The sequence below is a fragment of the Podarcis bocagei genome, assembly GCF_964188305.1.
Source record: "Podarcis bocagei genome assembly, chromosome: 12".
In the NCBI taxonomy this organism is placed as follows: Eukaryota; Metazoa; Chordata; class Lepidosauria; order Squamata; family Lacertidae; genus Podarcis; species Podarcis bocagei.
The window spans coordinates 12,195,096-12,210,980 of NC_138137.1; the positions used below are offsets into that span (position 1 = coordinate 12,195,096).

Consider the following 15,885-nt stretch of genomic DNA (forward strand, 5'->3'; position numbering starts at 1 on the left):
ATGTTTTTGTATATTTCCCAGGATCCATAAAGGTTGCCCTATAATCTATCCCAAATTGAATTGGGTGTTGCAGACACTAATTCTCACTGTAACAGATCTATGGGCCTGTAAAGTTTTCTGGCAAAACTTCCTAACTGATGGATATGGAGCCAAGAACAGAACTTGGTGCCACCAGGAACGACTTTTCTTGCAAGAGCAGCTTGCTGCTTTCAAAAATATCTTGAACTCTTGAGATTCCTTTCTCTTCCCACATTTTTTAAATTTATGCAAGTTCTTAACATGTAAAAAGGTAAAGGTACCCCTGCCCATACGGGCCAGTCGTGTCCGACTCTAGGGTTGTGCGCCCATCTCACTTAAGAGGCCGGGGGCCAGCGCTGTCCGGAGACACTTCCGGGTCACGTGGCCAGCGTGACAAAGCTGCTCTGGCGAGCCAGCGCAGCACACGGAAACGCCGTTTACCTTCCCGCTTGTAAGCAGTCCCTATTTATCTACTTGCACCCGGGGGTGCTTTCGAACTGCTAGGTTGGCAGGCGCTGGGACCGAGCAACGGGAGCGCACCCTGCCGCGGGGATTTGAAACGCCGACAATGCAATCGGCAACCCTAGGCGCTGAGGTTTTACCCACAGCGCCACCCGCGTCCCCTAAACATGTAATTGTAATAATTGCACTGCTAATTAGTTAATCCCCCCTACTCCAGAAGAGAAATATGTTAGTAAGTTACCTATATAAATAATTAACAATTAACAATGGCTTTTATCCTAGTCCTTTAGAAAGAAGGTACAGCTCATTCTTTGGTATTATGTCACTTTGGTATTATGTCACTTTGTATACCATAAGTGTCACCTAGATTGAGTTCTCAGGCTCTCCTCATAGACATTAAAGTCATCATATGTAAAATATTGTGTTGCTCAGGCTCCGTTAGTTGTAGGTTATTGTGCATGTCAGGGATGAGAAACTGGTGGTCCTCCAGAAGTTGGCTCTGCTAGCTGAGGCAGATGGGATTTGGACTCTAGGTACCTCTGCAGGGCCACAGGTTCTGATTCTCTGGTGTAAGTTATTCTCTTAAAGACTATATAAAACTACATGCCTATAAACATTTTGTAGGTTATGCTATTCAAAAAATCAAGGTGTTCATTCTTATATTAAATTAGAGGAGTTTTCTTTTCATTTTGAGGTTTTAATTTTGTGGCTTTGATTTAATTTATGTATACAGGTTTTATTATGGAGAACTTTATTTTGTATGAAGAGATTGGAAGAGGAAGCAAAACAGTTGTATATAAAGGGAGAAGAAAAGGAACTATTAATTTTGTGGCTATTTTGTGCACTGAGAAATGCAAGAGAGCTGAAATAACAAACTGGGTAAGAACTACATTGATTATTTTAGAAAGAGATGTAAATGAAATTATTCAACATATTTTCAGATATTTTCAGATACAAATGTGCCATTTGGTTGAAAAAGTCCACAATAATTTTGAACAAGATCCATGTTCCAATTAGCTGTACTTTAAAGGGGTTCTTTAGCAGAATCTAGAAACTTCTTTTTCCTCTTAAATTTTGGGTGTGCTCAGATTGGATAATTATGGTGGGTACCCTGAGTGTTCATTGTATGCTTCGTGACTGTTTCATAAGAAATCCTTTACATTCTGGAAAAATCATAAATGCAACAACTGTTGGTTTTTTACTTTTATGAGGTAAACAGTCATTACATATATCTCTGGAGAATTCACTACGGTTGTAATTCAGATGAGCAGGAGAAAGATGTGACTGCTGTATAGATCTATTACAATAGTGTGAAGAGAGCTTGGCACAAAAACACAGCAACCCACAGGATTTTTGTGTGCCACAGTTTTGTCTGAAACTGATTTGGCAATTGCTCAATCAATCCCTATTTTACTTAACTCTGAAAGGCTCTTGTCTTGGGCAGTTCTCTCTCTCTCTCTGAAATAACTTTGTTGGGGATGAGAAGCAAGAGTAATATATGGTATATATGGGTGGATTTGGTTCCCATTTCACCTTTGTTACAAAGACTAATCAGGTTTGATCAAATGAAGTGTTCATGAAGAGGCCTACAGGGCAATTTATGGTTTCAAAAATGTTTTTAATTGACTAATCTCAAACTTTTTTTAAAAAAATAGCTATAGGCCTTCAATGTTTTGTTCAATCCTTTTCTGTCTTGAAAATTCACAATCTGTAAACCATCCATCACACCTTTTGTTTTGTACTTTTCTTGGAACATAATGAATCCACCCCAACATTTTTCACAAATGTATTAATCTATTACCATCCTCTTGTGTCTTTCCCATGGGGACCGGGGGAATCCTAGTCTGCTACATTGCTTTTTGCATAGACATCTCTTGAATTCCAACTTCTTAAGGGCTACTGTTCCATTTTGTGCCTGTCCCATCCTCAACCGAAACCAACTCATATGTGGATAATCTGTTGCAGGTGCGCCTTACTCATGAAATTAGGCACAAGAACATAGTAACATTTCATGAATGGTATGAAACAAGCAATCACCTCTGGCTTGTGGTGGAATTGTGCACAGGTAAGCAGCTGTTAAACACAATGTTTTGTGGCCGTTGTTTCCCAAGGGCCATCTAGAGAAGCCTTGAGGGATGGATTTGTACGTAGGCTGAGACCCTATCTGCCTGCGGACTGTCTCGCCAGAGTGGTGCATGCTCTGGTTATCTCCCGCTTGGACTACTGCAATGCACTCTACGTTGGGCTACCTTTGAAGGTGACTCGGAAACTACAACTAATCCAGAATGCGGCAGCTAGACTGGTGACTGGGGGCGGCCGCCGAGACCATATAACACCGGTCTTGAAAGACCTGCATTGGCTCCCAGTACGTTTTCGAGCACAATTCAAAGTGTTGGTGCTGACCTTTAAAGCCCTAAACGGCCTCAGTCCAGTATACCTGAAGGAGCGTCTCCACCCCCATCATTCTGCCCGGACGCTGAGGTCCAGCGCCGAGGGCCTTCTGGCGGTTCCCTCATTGCGAGAAGCAAAGCTACAGGGAACCAGGCAGAGGGCCTTCTTGGTAGTGGTGCCCGCCCTGTGGAACGCCCTCTCATAAGATGTCAAAGAGATAAACAACTACCTGACATTCAGAAGACATCTTAAGGTAGCCCTGTTCAGGGAAGTTTTTAACGTGTGATATTTTACTGTATTTTTGGTTTTTATGGAAGCCGCCCAGAGTGGCTGGGGAGGCCCAGCCAGATGGGCGGGGTATAAATAATAAATTATTATTATTATTATTATTTGGTCCCTAGACTCCCCACCTCCATTTTACTAGGTCCAATCAAAATTTCACAAGTGGGAAGCTACCACAGAAAAGACCTGTTCTCATATTGCTGCCAGTGCAATCAGGCCAGGATTGGTGTTATATGCTCAAGCAGGCTTGAGCATATAACACCTGATCACTGAATGCTGTGCCAGTAGAAGTTTCCGTACCATCATCAGAGGCAGCCCCACGTATAATGTGTTGCAGTAATCTAACCTAGAGGTTACCAGAAGATAGACAACAGTAATCGGCAAAAAATAAAACTTACTCCATTGGCTCCGGTGCCCCACTTTTAAATCTACACTTCGGGTAAGACCAATCGTTCTTTCTACTTCCAGCGTCAGAGGCATTATGGCTAGGAATCGCAGGTGGGCAGTGTAGATCAAAGCTTTTGTATGCCTATTTTGTCAGAAAAAGCTTACGGATAAAAATTTACATAGTACTACAGAGGTCAGTTAATTTGTTTTTTTTTTTTTTAAAGAAAACACTTCATAGCAGAATATCCATAAATGCCTTACAGGTGGATCACTGGAAATGGTAATTACTCAAGATGAATGTCTACCTGAGGTGGTTGTGAGAGAATTTGGTGTTGATTTGGTTACTGGACTCCATCATATTCACAACCTTGGAATTCTCTTCTGTGACCTTACACCTGGGAAGGTAAGAGGGAATGATTTCTGAAAACAACTTTAAAAAATAATAATTCAAGAAATCACTAATTGATATACCTTACAGATTCTCCTTGAAGGACCTGGTACACTGAAGTTCAGTAACTTTTGCTTGGCTAAAGCAGAGGGTGAAAACTTGGAGGAATTTTTTGCTTTAATTGGAACAGAAGACGGAGTAGGTGATAGTGATGAAAACTCAAGACAAAATCTGAAGAACAGATTCAGAGGTACATTGCAATATGTAAGGACAACAGTTGCAAAAGACAGAGTTGTAATTAAAATTGTGTAATGGTTCTATTTTCTAAAACTTGAAATGGGGGAACTAATTCAGTGATATCTTACCCTGCCTTATTGAAAGCAGTGATTCTACATTTGATGGATAGGGCATCTGTGACCCTCAGTATGTTGCTACAGCTTCCATCATTCTTCACCTTTGGCTGTGCTAGTTAGTGTCAGTAGTAACCCTTTAGAGTCATTTCCTCAGTGCAAAGTCATACCAAGCAGTTACGTTTTCAAAGAGCTGAGCTGTGTGGCTGTCAGTTTCATCAGATAAATGCTGGGTGCCATATTACCCCAGTCTCCTTCCCTGAACTCTCCAGTTTTTCCACTTTGGGGTTACCTTCCTGCTGTTGTAAGGTGCAGGGCTAGACAAAGTAGAGTGCACTCAGTCTTTGTGTTTATGCTTCTTCCTGGTTCCTTGTTGCTCTGTGATTATTGGAGCTTCTCTGGGTATGTTTACTGTACCCTGCTACATTAGCAAAGACTTAGAAGAAAATCAGTCTGAAATTCCTTTTGAGTATCCCAGAAGCGAGTTTAAGATGAAAACAGTAGTGGACACCAGGGTGGGACACCACCAGTCAGTTGTGTTACTGCTGTTTATCAGGAGGTATAAAACGAGGGGTGAGGTTGGCATGGTGCAAATGGTGGAGCAAATCCAGCGCACTTGTTGCCAAGCTCCCCATGGCTTCATCTCTCCCCCTCTACCTCCCGTAAGCAGTAACATTACTAACTGGAGGTCAGATGAGTGATCTTACCCTGCAAGACCATCCACTATTGGATAAAAATGTTGTTGACTTTTGAAAGGATGTTTATTACAAAATCAGAGCAAATCACTATTCATGACTTTATTTTGTAGGTACACTGTCATATATTGCTCCAGAAGTGATAGAAGGAAGCGACTTCTCTATCGCCAGTGATCTATGGGCATTGGGCTGTTTGTTATATGAAATGTATTCAGGTATTATATTATTTATACTATCATGTTTAACATTACGTTACAATGTTAATTATTGTTACAAATGCTAACACTAACATTAAGATGGAGATGTTGTTCCATTTATGAACCTGTGTAGGTTCCTTTGCTGTTAACAGAGCTGTGAACATCTAATTTGTATAGTCATTAATACAGTTACTTAGTAGAATAAGCAGTGAGACATGTGGCAAGACATTGGAATGTACTTTCAGTGTAAAGATTATTGTGTCTTAAGGAACTGAAATGTATGGAGAGGCAGGTAGAATTTAATCTCAGAATCAGACTAGGATAATCTCAGCCCTTGGTTTTTCCCTTCGGTTAGGTTAAAGTTCTTGCTGCAGACCTTCTTCATTATAAATAAAATTTTAATGCTTTATTTCATATTCATGTAAATCACTTAGACAGTTATTTTTATCACGTGACTTATTAATTTTGTTAAATTCATAAAAGTAAAATAAATAAAATGAACACTCTGCTTAAATTTCAAATCATATCCCAAGTGACTGTTCGGCTACAGTAGGTAGTCATCATAACCCACTTTGCTGGTCTATGGTTGTCTTCTGTGGACCTTTGTTGTATGATAGTGAAGAGTAGCTGCTGCAGCCACAGCATTTCAGAGTGGAGATGGAAGAAGATGATTAACTGACAATCTGTTAGGGCCTCACTGAATGAGATATGAGTAATTTGTGATTTCATCTTCTGACATTAACTTTTTAGCTCTTTCCTCTCCCCCCAAAAAGTTGTCTTCTGCCAGTAGGTCAAATAGTATAGGGTTTTTTGATGGGTGGGTGGGTGTTTAAACTATGAGAATGGCATAGAGGAAAGATTCCCCCACCCATTCTTGCTTCTGCCCAGATCCCTTTCTGTGGCTGCTTTTTCTTCCCAAAGGAAATGTTTCGGGATGTGATCTCAGATCTTCTGCATCTTGTTTGGTTTGATTTCCCCCCCAATTGTATATCTTTTTATGAATTATAGGTGTAACTCAGTGTTTCTTGCTGTCAAGAGCCTTAAGCAAAACAGATGAAAATTTTTATAAATCAATTGGTATAATTCTGCCAAGTTTCCATTATTATTATGTTCTCTTAAATGGACTTGTAATAACTCTTGGCTGATGCAAATAAAATTATTACTTAATTGTTCTGATGCTTATTCAAGTTTTACAGAAATCTTATCTACTTATGTTTCTAGGAAGACCTCCGTTCTTCTCCAAAAGTGTTACTGAATTAGCAGAACAGATTTTACGTGAAGATCCTTTCCCACCTACACAGAAAGGTATTGTTCCTTAGATAAATGATGGTGAAAATAATTATATAAGTTTATAAAATGGGACAAATGAGTGAATGATTCCATGCATTCCCTCCTTAAGAAGTTAATATATGAATTCTTTTATGTTGCTGTTTGTAGATTTTGGTAGTTAGTAGAATCATATTTGTATCAAAATAGAATAGTTTCATTATCTTACAGGATCAGCATCTCTAGAACCATCTTCAGACTTCCTTAACTTGGTTGATTCTTTACTTCAAAAGGATCCTCAGAAGAGGTAAAATTATGATTTGAAGATCTGGCTATTTATTAATGATGCACACTGATTAAAAAAAAATCTAGAAGTTTGTGGAATTTAAATTGGTACTATTTGAGAGGATTGTATATGTATTTTATTTAAAGATTGACTTGGGCCAAGCTGTTGCAGCATCCTTTCTGGAAAGATGCTTTTATCCAAATTCCCAGTGACACGATCTCCAGCCAAGAAACAAGCTCCAGGTACAGTAGACTCAGTTTAAAATTAAATTGAAATTTTGAATTCTGTCGCTTAACAAACTTACTGTTAGAAGGATGTATGCATGAGGCTAAAGATTTCTGACAAAGTGGGTTCTGTCTCTTGAATGCTTTTGCCACAACATTTCTAGTTTTTAAGATGTCACAAGATTCCCTCTTTTTGCTGCAACAGAACAATATGGCTTCACCCTTGACTATAGCCCTGCTTTTAGAGAGCTGCTGTCCTGCAACCCCTTAGCAGTGTAGCTGATATCCTTGGACAAGAAGAGTGGAACATAAATAAATTAAATAAAAAATTTCTTGTCTGTATATAAATAAGTAAAAAGATAATTTTGCAGTTGTTTAAGGATCTGACCGGAATAAAATGCAGAGAAATTTGCATTGCCTGCAAAGTACATTTCATTGTCAATTGTTTGAACAGCAGGAAAAAAGCCGAACTGCTTGAACCTGGAGAGTCTGAGATTCAATTAGAGAATAAAAGCCTTCCAGAAATAATGTTGCCAAGAACAGAAAACAATCAACTTAACAGATCTTTCAAGCTGGGTAAGATTGCACCTTCGTTTTATGTATTGGTTCAGGAATTGGGAACTGTTTTGGTTTCTTGAGCCAGATTCTTACCAAAATAGGCCTCATGGGCAAATTTGACGGCCACTTACCTGCTAGTCACTATTATGATAACACATGATTGATAGGTGTGTTGTCCTGCCCACCTGTTACAATCCCTTGTGCAGGGTCCTGTCGGGACCTGGGGAACCACTGCAGAAGTGGCTTGTTAGCCCTATTGCTTGGCACTTCCCAAAGCAGCAAACATGTGGCTAGCAAAGAGATTCTTTTTCCCTCTTTTTCCATCTTTATGAGAGGGCTAAGAAGAGGGGGTTCAGGGTGAGAGATTCAAAAGCACCTGCAAGGAAATTACATTTGTTAGTCCTGATTGAGCAATTGACATGTGGATGTTGGTTAATGAAAACGGCTTTGGGGGCGACCATGTACAGTCGTACCTTGGATCTCAGACGCCTTGCAAGTCAAACGTTTTGGCTCCCGAACGCCGCAAATCCGGAAGTGAGTGTTCTGGTTTGCGAATGTTCTTTGGAACCCAAACATCCAACGTGGCTTCCGTGGCTTCTGATTGGCTGCAGGAGCTTCCTGCAGCCAACTGGAAGCCGCGCCTTGGTGTGCAAACATTTTGGAAATTGAACGGACTTCTGGAACGGATTCCGTTCGACTTCCGGGGTACCACTGTAATGTAAAACTGAGAACTAAAATGTATGCTTGAAACATTACAATTGTATACATAGTTCATGCTGGTAAATAGTTACAATATTTTCTTTGTCAAGAAAATCCAGAAGAACTACGCCCTAAAAGTGCTGTTGATGGTGAATCAAATGAATCTATATTTCTACTCAGGTATGAAGACAGCACAACACTTTTAAATGAAGTTGTAGAAAATAATTCAGATAATTTGCATTTAAGTATTCAGTTTTATATAAACATGTGTATATTGTCTTTCAGTTCTCGACCCACCCCTAGAACTACCACCACAGTGGAAATAAACAATTCTGCTGCAGTTCTAGCTACAAATTCCGCACACACATCATCTCCAAGTCCTTCAGCAAAGGTGAGCATAGTTTGAAGGAAACGGAAGCAAGAGACTGAATTCCATATGACTGCTATAGAAAAACAGAAGAGGAAGAGCTGTCAAATCACAACTAGGAAAAAATTGTGTTACTGAAGTCAAGGATGGTGATAAAATAATTGACAGTGTCAGAAGAGGCACACAGATTGAGAAGAGTGAGGATGATGATGAGGCCCATATATTTAACTAGAAAACAGCAATTGGTAATTCCTGTTAAAACTAGTTTTGGTGGAATAAATTAAACAGAAACTAGTGATGGAGTTTATCAGAGAGGTGAAGGCAAAGAAGCAGTAGTACAGCCCAATCTTAGTGATTTGTGCAGAAGGAAATCTCATTTATTTCAGAGGGGCTTATTTCTAACTATAAATATTTAGGATTATTCTGTAATGGTGAGCTCCTGTTGCCTTGTCCCAGCTCCTGCCAACCTAGCAGTTTGAAAGCATACCAGCGCGAGTAGATAAATAGGTACTGCTGCGGTGGGAAGGTAAATGGCGTTTCCATGCACCCTGGCCTCAGTCAAGGTATCCCATTGCACCAGAAGCGGTTTAGTTATGCTGGCCACATGACATGAAAAGCTGTCTGTGGACAAACACTGGCTCAGCCTGAAAGCAGAGATGAGTGCTGCACCCCATAGTCTAATTCGAGTGAACTTAACCATCCAAGGGTCCTTTACATTTTTTTACATTTAGTATAAAAGTTGCACCCTCAATAAGCTTTGAAGGGATGGTAGCACGAAGAAAACAGGAAGTATATTCATTCCAGCCTGAAAACTATGTTATATGATGAAGAAGAGAGAACAGTGGCGTAGCGTGGGTTGTTAGCACCCGGGGCAAGGCAAGTAATTTGCGCCCCCTAACCCGTGGATTTACGCCCCCTAACCCGTGGATTTGCGCCCCCTAACCCTAACCCCCAGATGTTGCGCCCGGTGCGGCCAGCCCCCCCTGCACCCCCCACGCTACGCCACTGAGAGAGAATGTAAAAAAGGGAAGAATAAGGGGTTACAAAACAGAAGGTTGTGGAGTAAAGTGTGGAAAAAATGAAGCCATTGAATGAAATAAGCAAGAATACTGAAGGATCAGAATATATTTAAAGTGGAATAAATCTGAGTGATGTTTTTTACACAACGAGCAAATTATGGCATAAGATTATGATAGTGTTCTTGTACACCAGGAAATGGTGAGAAAAAATTCAGCTGTTTAATTGATAGGTCCTAATGTACTTTTCTAGATAATGGTATTCATTACTTTCACACATATCTCAAGAATCAATATTGTCACTCTAGAAAACCAATGAATTAATTCTACTGCCTGCGTTAATATCCTTTGGAGTTGACAAGGAAGCCTTCTGGTGCCTTTTAATAATAAATGCAGGAATTGCACAATGTTTGCTGCATTTAAAATATATGTCATTGTAAATACTACTACTATTTGCTTATATTCTAGGATAAAAACATATGCTGCAGCCAGCAGGATATAGAGTCCAAAGTGAAAGAGCTTATCTTCTTGGAGTCTGACCTTATTGTCACCCCTGTAATTGATAATCCAAAGGTACTATTTGAATTTAACATACATTACTTTTCAAATAATATGTTCAGGAATTTATAGTGTTTTTTGTTATCCGTTGCACTAGCTCAGTCGGTAGAGAGTGAGACTCTTAATATCAGGGTTGTGAATTGAACCCCATGTTGGGCAAAATGATTCTGCATTGCAGGGGGTTGGACTAGATGACCCTTTTGGTCCCTTCCAAATCTACAATTTTATGGTTTTACAGGGATTAATCTTCAACTATTTTACTCCCACCTAGTGGCCATACCTGGTTCCTGCAGGTTTACACTAAATTGTTACGCTAAGCAAATGGACAATTTTTGTATCAGTTGACAGCACTCACATTAATGCAAGCCTCCACTCCAGCAGTCACAAACCATTTTTTCTCTGGGGGCACAATTTGAATTTTGAGAAGGTGTTGAGGGCAACCAGTCACAACACAGCTACTTTTGGTATAACGCAAAATGGCTGCCACCACCAAAAGAACAGAAAAAGAAGATAGACAGGAACATAAAATGGTTCAAATATGGAAAAACATACTCATTTTATTTTTATTAGCAAGAAAAATCTTCTTCTTTTACATATGCTATTAATTTTTGGTGGTTGTCTGTTCCTGCTGATGTTTTCGTTTGTGGTAATTAGGTTTTTAAATAGCCTTGGGCAAAATGACAGGTTCAGATATATTGGATAAGATATGGCATTGCATATTCACAAAAGGTCTGGCTAAAACAATCTGTCAAAACGTAGGTGAGAATCATTACAATATATAAGTGGTATTGACTCTAGATAACTTGTTAAGAATATACCAAAAAAAGCCACAGATCAGTGCTGGAGGTAAACTCAAAATATGGGCCTCCCTGAAAATTAACTTGTTTTGGAAAAAGTTAACCATACATTGTTCACATTAACTGTATTATCTAGGTTATACCCACTGTGGAGAACCTAATTAAATCTGGCACAGGTCCTAGTTTGGCCTATGAGACCATTCTCCGGAAATCAATCCCACCCGTTACCATATATGACGTGAGGTGTGGGGCAGGTATGGATTTGGGTACAAAGGAATAATTGAGAACTTGATGTTTGCTCCCAGTTGTTTCTTTGCATGTGGGTTTCCATGTCAGTACCATCGAGCTATTAACACCGACAGGGAATTCCATTGGAATTGGCTTCACTGAGGAGTTTGTCCATTTTGAGGAAGTGTTTTGGAAACCAGTCTGCTTCCTTTTGTAGCTTGTTCAGTGACTTCCTACTGGTCATAAAGTTTGTGTATTTATAGCTGAAATATTGACAGCTCATTGTTTATTATGGTAGAAAGTGTTTTATTTGAGGAGAGGTGCATAGTGTACCCTTGGTCTATGAGATATTCAGAATTGCCTCAAGTCAAACATTTTTTTTCTCAGATAGTGAAGCAACCACCAGTGAGATTTGATGTGAAAACTTTACACGTACCAGCACATTCAGGTACAGTTTGCTAAAGTAATTATAGGCAACTTGCCATTTACAAGAAAATATTATTCTTTAATACTCAAAAATGTCTTAGCATTCATTTAACACTGTTGTTCTCATGTCTGTGTGTTTTGCATCTACTCCCAACTCTCACAAATGTTGATATATCGGATGCATGCCCAAGCAAGAGGGGACAGCTGCTATAATTAATTGTCATTTTAAATTATATTGAACATAGTTTTGAGATCACAGCTGTATGTGTCATTGCAGACCATGTTTGGCATGCTGTATTTTTGGCTCACAAGGAACAGTGTAACAGGACCAGACTAATAATCCAATTCAATATAAGCTAGCAAAAAAAGTAGTTTTTTCACAATGTACCGTATTTTTACATCTATAAGACACGCCATGTATAAGACGTCCCCTATTTTGGGGGACTCCGGTTTAAGAAAATGGGGAGGGAGATCTATCCGTGTATAAGGAAACCCCCCCCCCCCAATTTTGGACATTATTTTTTAGGAAAAACCCTAGCCTTATACACGGAAAAATAAGGTAATTTTATATATGCCTAGGTAGAAGGAAGTTCTATTGAGTTTTGTTGGACTTATTTCTGTTTCTAATACAATTGCAACCTAAGTCACTTATACCTCTATTTTATGCTTTACTCAAATGATTATGGGTCAGGTGACCTAGTCACACTGTGGTGTGTCCTGCCTGATATATTTATACCTAAAGCACATAGTCTAAAACACATTTATAGGGTAGATTCTTACTGACCATCACTAAGTTTTATAAAACAATGATGCTGCTCCAGCAGCTATTGCAGCATGCTTTTAGTACTATATTAAGCTGCTGTTTATAGAAACAAAAGATCACTATCAGCATACTAACTTTCTTCCTGAGGAGCACTTCCTTACGTACTATTTAGAAGCATTGTCAAGATTTTCTGCTATGTGGATTTGAGCCAAAGTTTTGGGGATCTTGTGACAAGTCAGATCCTTTCTTTGTTTTGCTTCCTGCCTAAAGGCAAGTCTGGAATAATAATATATCTTCTTTTTGTTGTTTCTTTATTTTGCATACCACCCTTCATCTGAAGATCACCCGGGGGGGGGGGTGTGTGCTTCACAATGTAAAAATACAAAACAAGAACACAAAATACGTTACAGAAAACAGAAACAAACCAATAACCCCCTCTACCACAAACACATTTAAAAGGCCGTAAATGGTTTAATCAACCAAAGCCCTGGTTCTTGAGAAACATTGCCATTTGGCTCCCAAAGAGATATATGAAGGAGCCTGGCAGACTTCCCTGGGGAGAGCATTCCACAGATGGGGAGCCATTGCAGAAAACGCCTATTCTTGTGTTGCTACCTTTCAGAACTCTCATGAGGAAGTCACACGAAGAAAGACCTCAGATGATCACAGGGTGCAGGTTGGTTCATATGAGGAAAAGCAGTCCTTGAGGTATTGTGGCCCTGAGCTGTTTAAGGCTTTATAGGTCAAAGCCAGCACTCTAAACCGGGCCCAGAAACTAACTGGCTGCCAGTGCAGTCGGGCCAGGACATACATTGTATGTTCACAACAAGCTTTTTCAGGGCTTCAAGTAGGGAGAAAGAACTATACTATGTTTCAGTATTGGGTCTTGGAAATTATATTCCCAATAACCAGACACTGGAGAGACCTGTCAGGAGTAAGCATGGACCAATGGTACCAAATAGTATGGGAAACAGCCCTACTAGAAAAATTAACTAATAAACTGAAACTGACACGGGGACAAACAGAAGAAGACGCCTTCACCCCGGTATGGCTCCCCTTTATCACATACACAGCCCAACAGGACAGTGACAATAATCCACCAACAGCATACAAATCAATATGGCTAACCTGATCCAAAACACCCACCCACCTCATCCACACACGAAAACAAAGATCACCACAGCCAATCACAAGCAAACAATCACACCCTAGGCCAACCCCAACCTCTCTCACCACCAAAGGAACACAAGCGAACAACACAAGCAACGCTGACACCAAATTCTACATACATTAAACATAATAGAAACACCGCCACCCGACCCCACCCCTATCCATCTTCCCCCTCTCCACCCCCTTTCTTTTTTCTTTTTTCTTTTCTTCTCCCCCTAATGCCTCAACAAATGAAATGGATTTGTAAAAATGTTACATTAAAAAAAAATACGAGGCACTACACTTCTGTAAAACAAGAAAATCCTGAATAAAATAAAAATAAAAAAATATATAAAGAAATTATATTCCCAACAAGTGCTCTTATTTTTCTTTCCAGCTGATAAATTGTTGATACTAAAAGAAGATGACTGGAACGACTTCTTACACCAAGTATGTCAGCTGACTGACTCCCCAGAGAAGAGCACAGGGGCAGCCAGAGTTAAACTGAATTTACTTTGCTACCTCTGCACTGTTGTCGGCAATAAGGAAGTAGCCACTAAGTTAATCAGCACACAGCTGGTAAGTAACACTGCTAGAGCCCGCAAGCTGACATGCCAGCAAATATAGCAAAAGACAGCTACCTTTTGCTAGGGTGCATTTCACTGGTATTTTAAGAAACTAAGGCTGCAATCGTATGTACACATACCCATGAATGAGCCCCACTGAACACAGTGAAACTTGCTTTTGATTAAAAATGCCTAAGACTGTACTGTAAGAAGAATTAGTGCATAACAAGAATGAAGAACGTTAACGTTCTAATCATTGTTGTTTAGTCGTTTCTGACTCTTTGTGGCTCCATGGACCAGAGCACGCCAGGCACTCCTGTCTTCCACTGCCTCCCACAGTTTGGTCAAACTCATGCTGGTAGCTTCAAGAACACTGTCCAACCATCTCGTCCTCTGTCGTCCCCTTCTCCTTGTGCCCTCCATCTTTCCCAACATCAGGGTCTTTTCCAGGGAGTCTTCTCTTCTCATGAGGTGGCCAAAGTATTGGAGCCTCAGCTTCAGGATCTGTCCTTCCAGTGAGCACTCAGGGCTGATTTCCTTAAGAATGGATAGGTTTGATCTTCTTGCAGTCCATGGGACTCTGAAGAGTCTTTTCCAGCAACATAATTCAAAAGCGTCTAATCATACTTCTGGATAAAGCATTGTATACATTGATTGTGTGCAGGCTGCCAAATGACTTTGATTATTTGGGATGGATAGGTTGAACAAGGATTAGAAATACTAAAATACTTTACACTGTTCTGCATTAATTTTTTAAAAAGCATGAGCACAATCAAGAGGACTGTGTGCCTTTCTAGTGCACACATGGAGCTCTTGGTACGTTGTGATATGGCTGATTTCATCAATTTGGATAATCATTCAAGGCCATTTTGCGAAACTGTGTATGAGCATCATCACTGTGCGTTCCTAGATCGTGGCTTAAGTATGAGGTAAGGGGTGTAGATTGGATGTGGGTGACGCTGTGGTCTGAAAAATTTTAAAGCAGCCCAAACAAAGCAGAAAACCTGGTACGACAAAAAGGCCAGAGTAAGAACTTTTGAACCCAGTAGTGAAGTGTTGCTGTTGAGACCAACCAAGGAAATAAAATGCAACTAGCATGGTAGAGACCGTACAAAATCGTGTCCAAAATGAGTGATGTAAATTACATAATCCAACAAGGGGAAGAAGGGCGTAAGGTGGTTCATGTGAACATGTTAAAGCCTTATCTTGGAACAGAAGGCTGGACACTATGCAATACGTGAGGATCCAGATGAAGCCGATATAACATGCTGGGAAGGGAGAGGGGAGCAATGGCAATCTACAAGAAATAAAGGTAGCTCCTATGTTAACCCTTAATCAGCAGGTGGCGGTTAAACAGATCCTACAAGAATATAGGGAAATTTTCAGTAATACTCCAGGTAGATATAAGGGAGTTGTTCATCATATTGACACTGGGGATGCCAAGCCCATTGCTGTAAACCCCTATAGGATAACTGGAGAATATGTGGGGAATGTTAGCAATGAGGTAAGGGAGATGTTGAAGGCAGGGATCATAACCCCTTCAGAAAGTCCCTGGGCAGCACCCATAGTGTTGTTAGACAAACCTGATGGATCTATCAGATTTTGCCTGGATTATAGAAAGCTGAACCATGTCACTAGAGCAGATGCATATCCAATGCCACATTTAGATGACCTGATCGAAGCTATAGGTCATTGTCATTGCATCACCTGCCTAGACTTGACAAAGGGATACTATCAAGTAAAAATGGATTCTAGGGACCAGGAGAAAACTGGGTTCAGAAGTCCCTTAGGGCTGTTTGAGTTTAAAGTAAT

General features: G+C 40.1%; 1 protein-coding gene across 5 annotated transcripts in view; it reads left to right on the forward strand.

Moving 5' to 3' along the window:
- The window catches only part of ULK4 (unc-51 like kinase 4), a 159,834-nt gene that overhangs the window by 1,578 nt on the left and 142,371 nt on the right, over positions 1–15,885 (forward strand). For 4 of the 5 annotated variants that reach the window (XM_081164361.1, XM_081164360.1, XM_081164362.1 and 1 more), the window contains exons 2-15: positions 1,214–1,359; positions 2,446–2,545; positions 3,804–3,943; positions 4,019–4,178; positions 5,087–5,188; positions 6,392–6,475; positions 6,668–6,743; positions 6,869–6,964; positions 7,401–7,522; positions 8,314–8,383; positions 8,489–8,594; positions 10,055–10,159; positions 11,557–11,617; positions 13,905–14,086. In XM_081164361.1, the coding sequence (XP_081020487.1) occupies positions 1,222–1,359; positions 2,446–2,545; positions 3,804–3,943; positions 4,019–4,178; positions 5,087–5,188; positions 6,392–6,475; positions 6,668–6,743; positions 6,869–6,964; positions 7,401–7,522; positions 8,314–8,383; positions 8,489–8,594; positions 10,055–10,159; positions 11,557–11,617; positions 13,905–14,086 (1,542 nt within the window). In that variant the 5' untranslated portion in view covers positions 1,214–1,221. The remainder of the gene's footprint in view (positions 1–1,213; positions 1,360–2,445; positions 2,546–3,803; positions 3,944–4,018; positions 4,179–5,086; positions 5,189–6,391; positions 6,476–6,667; positions 6,744–6,868; positions 6,965–7,400; positions 7,523–8,313; positions 8,384–8,488; positions 8,595–10,054; positions 10,160–11,556; positions 11,618–13,904; positions 14,087–15,885) is intronic. The other variant, XM_081164364.1, reaches the window with a different exon arrangement.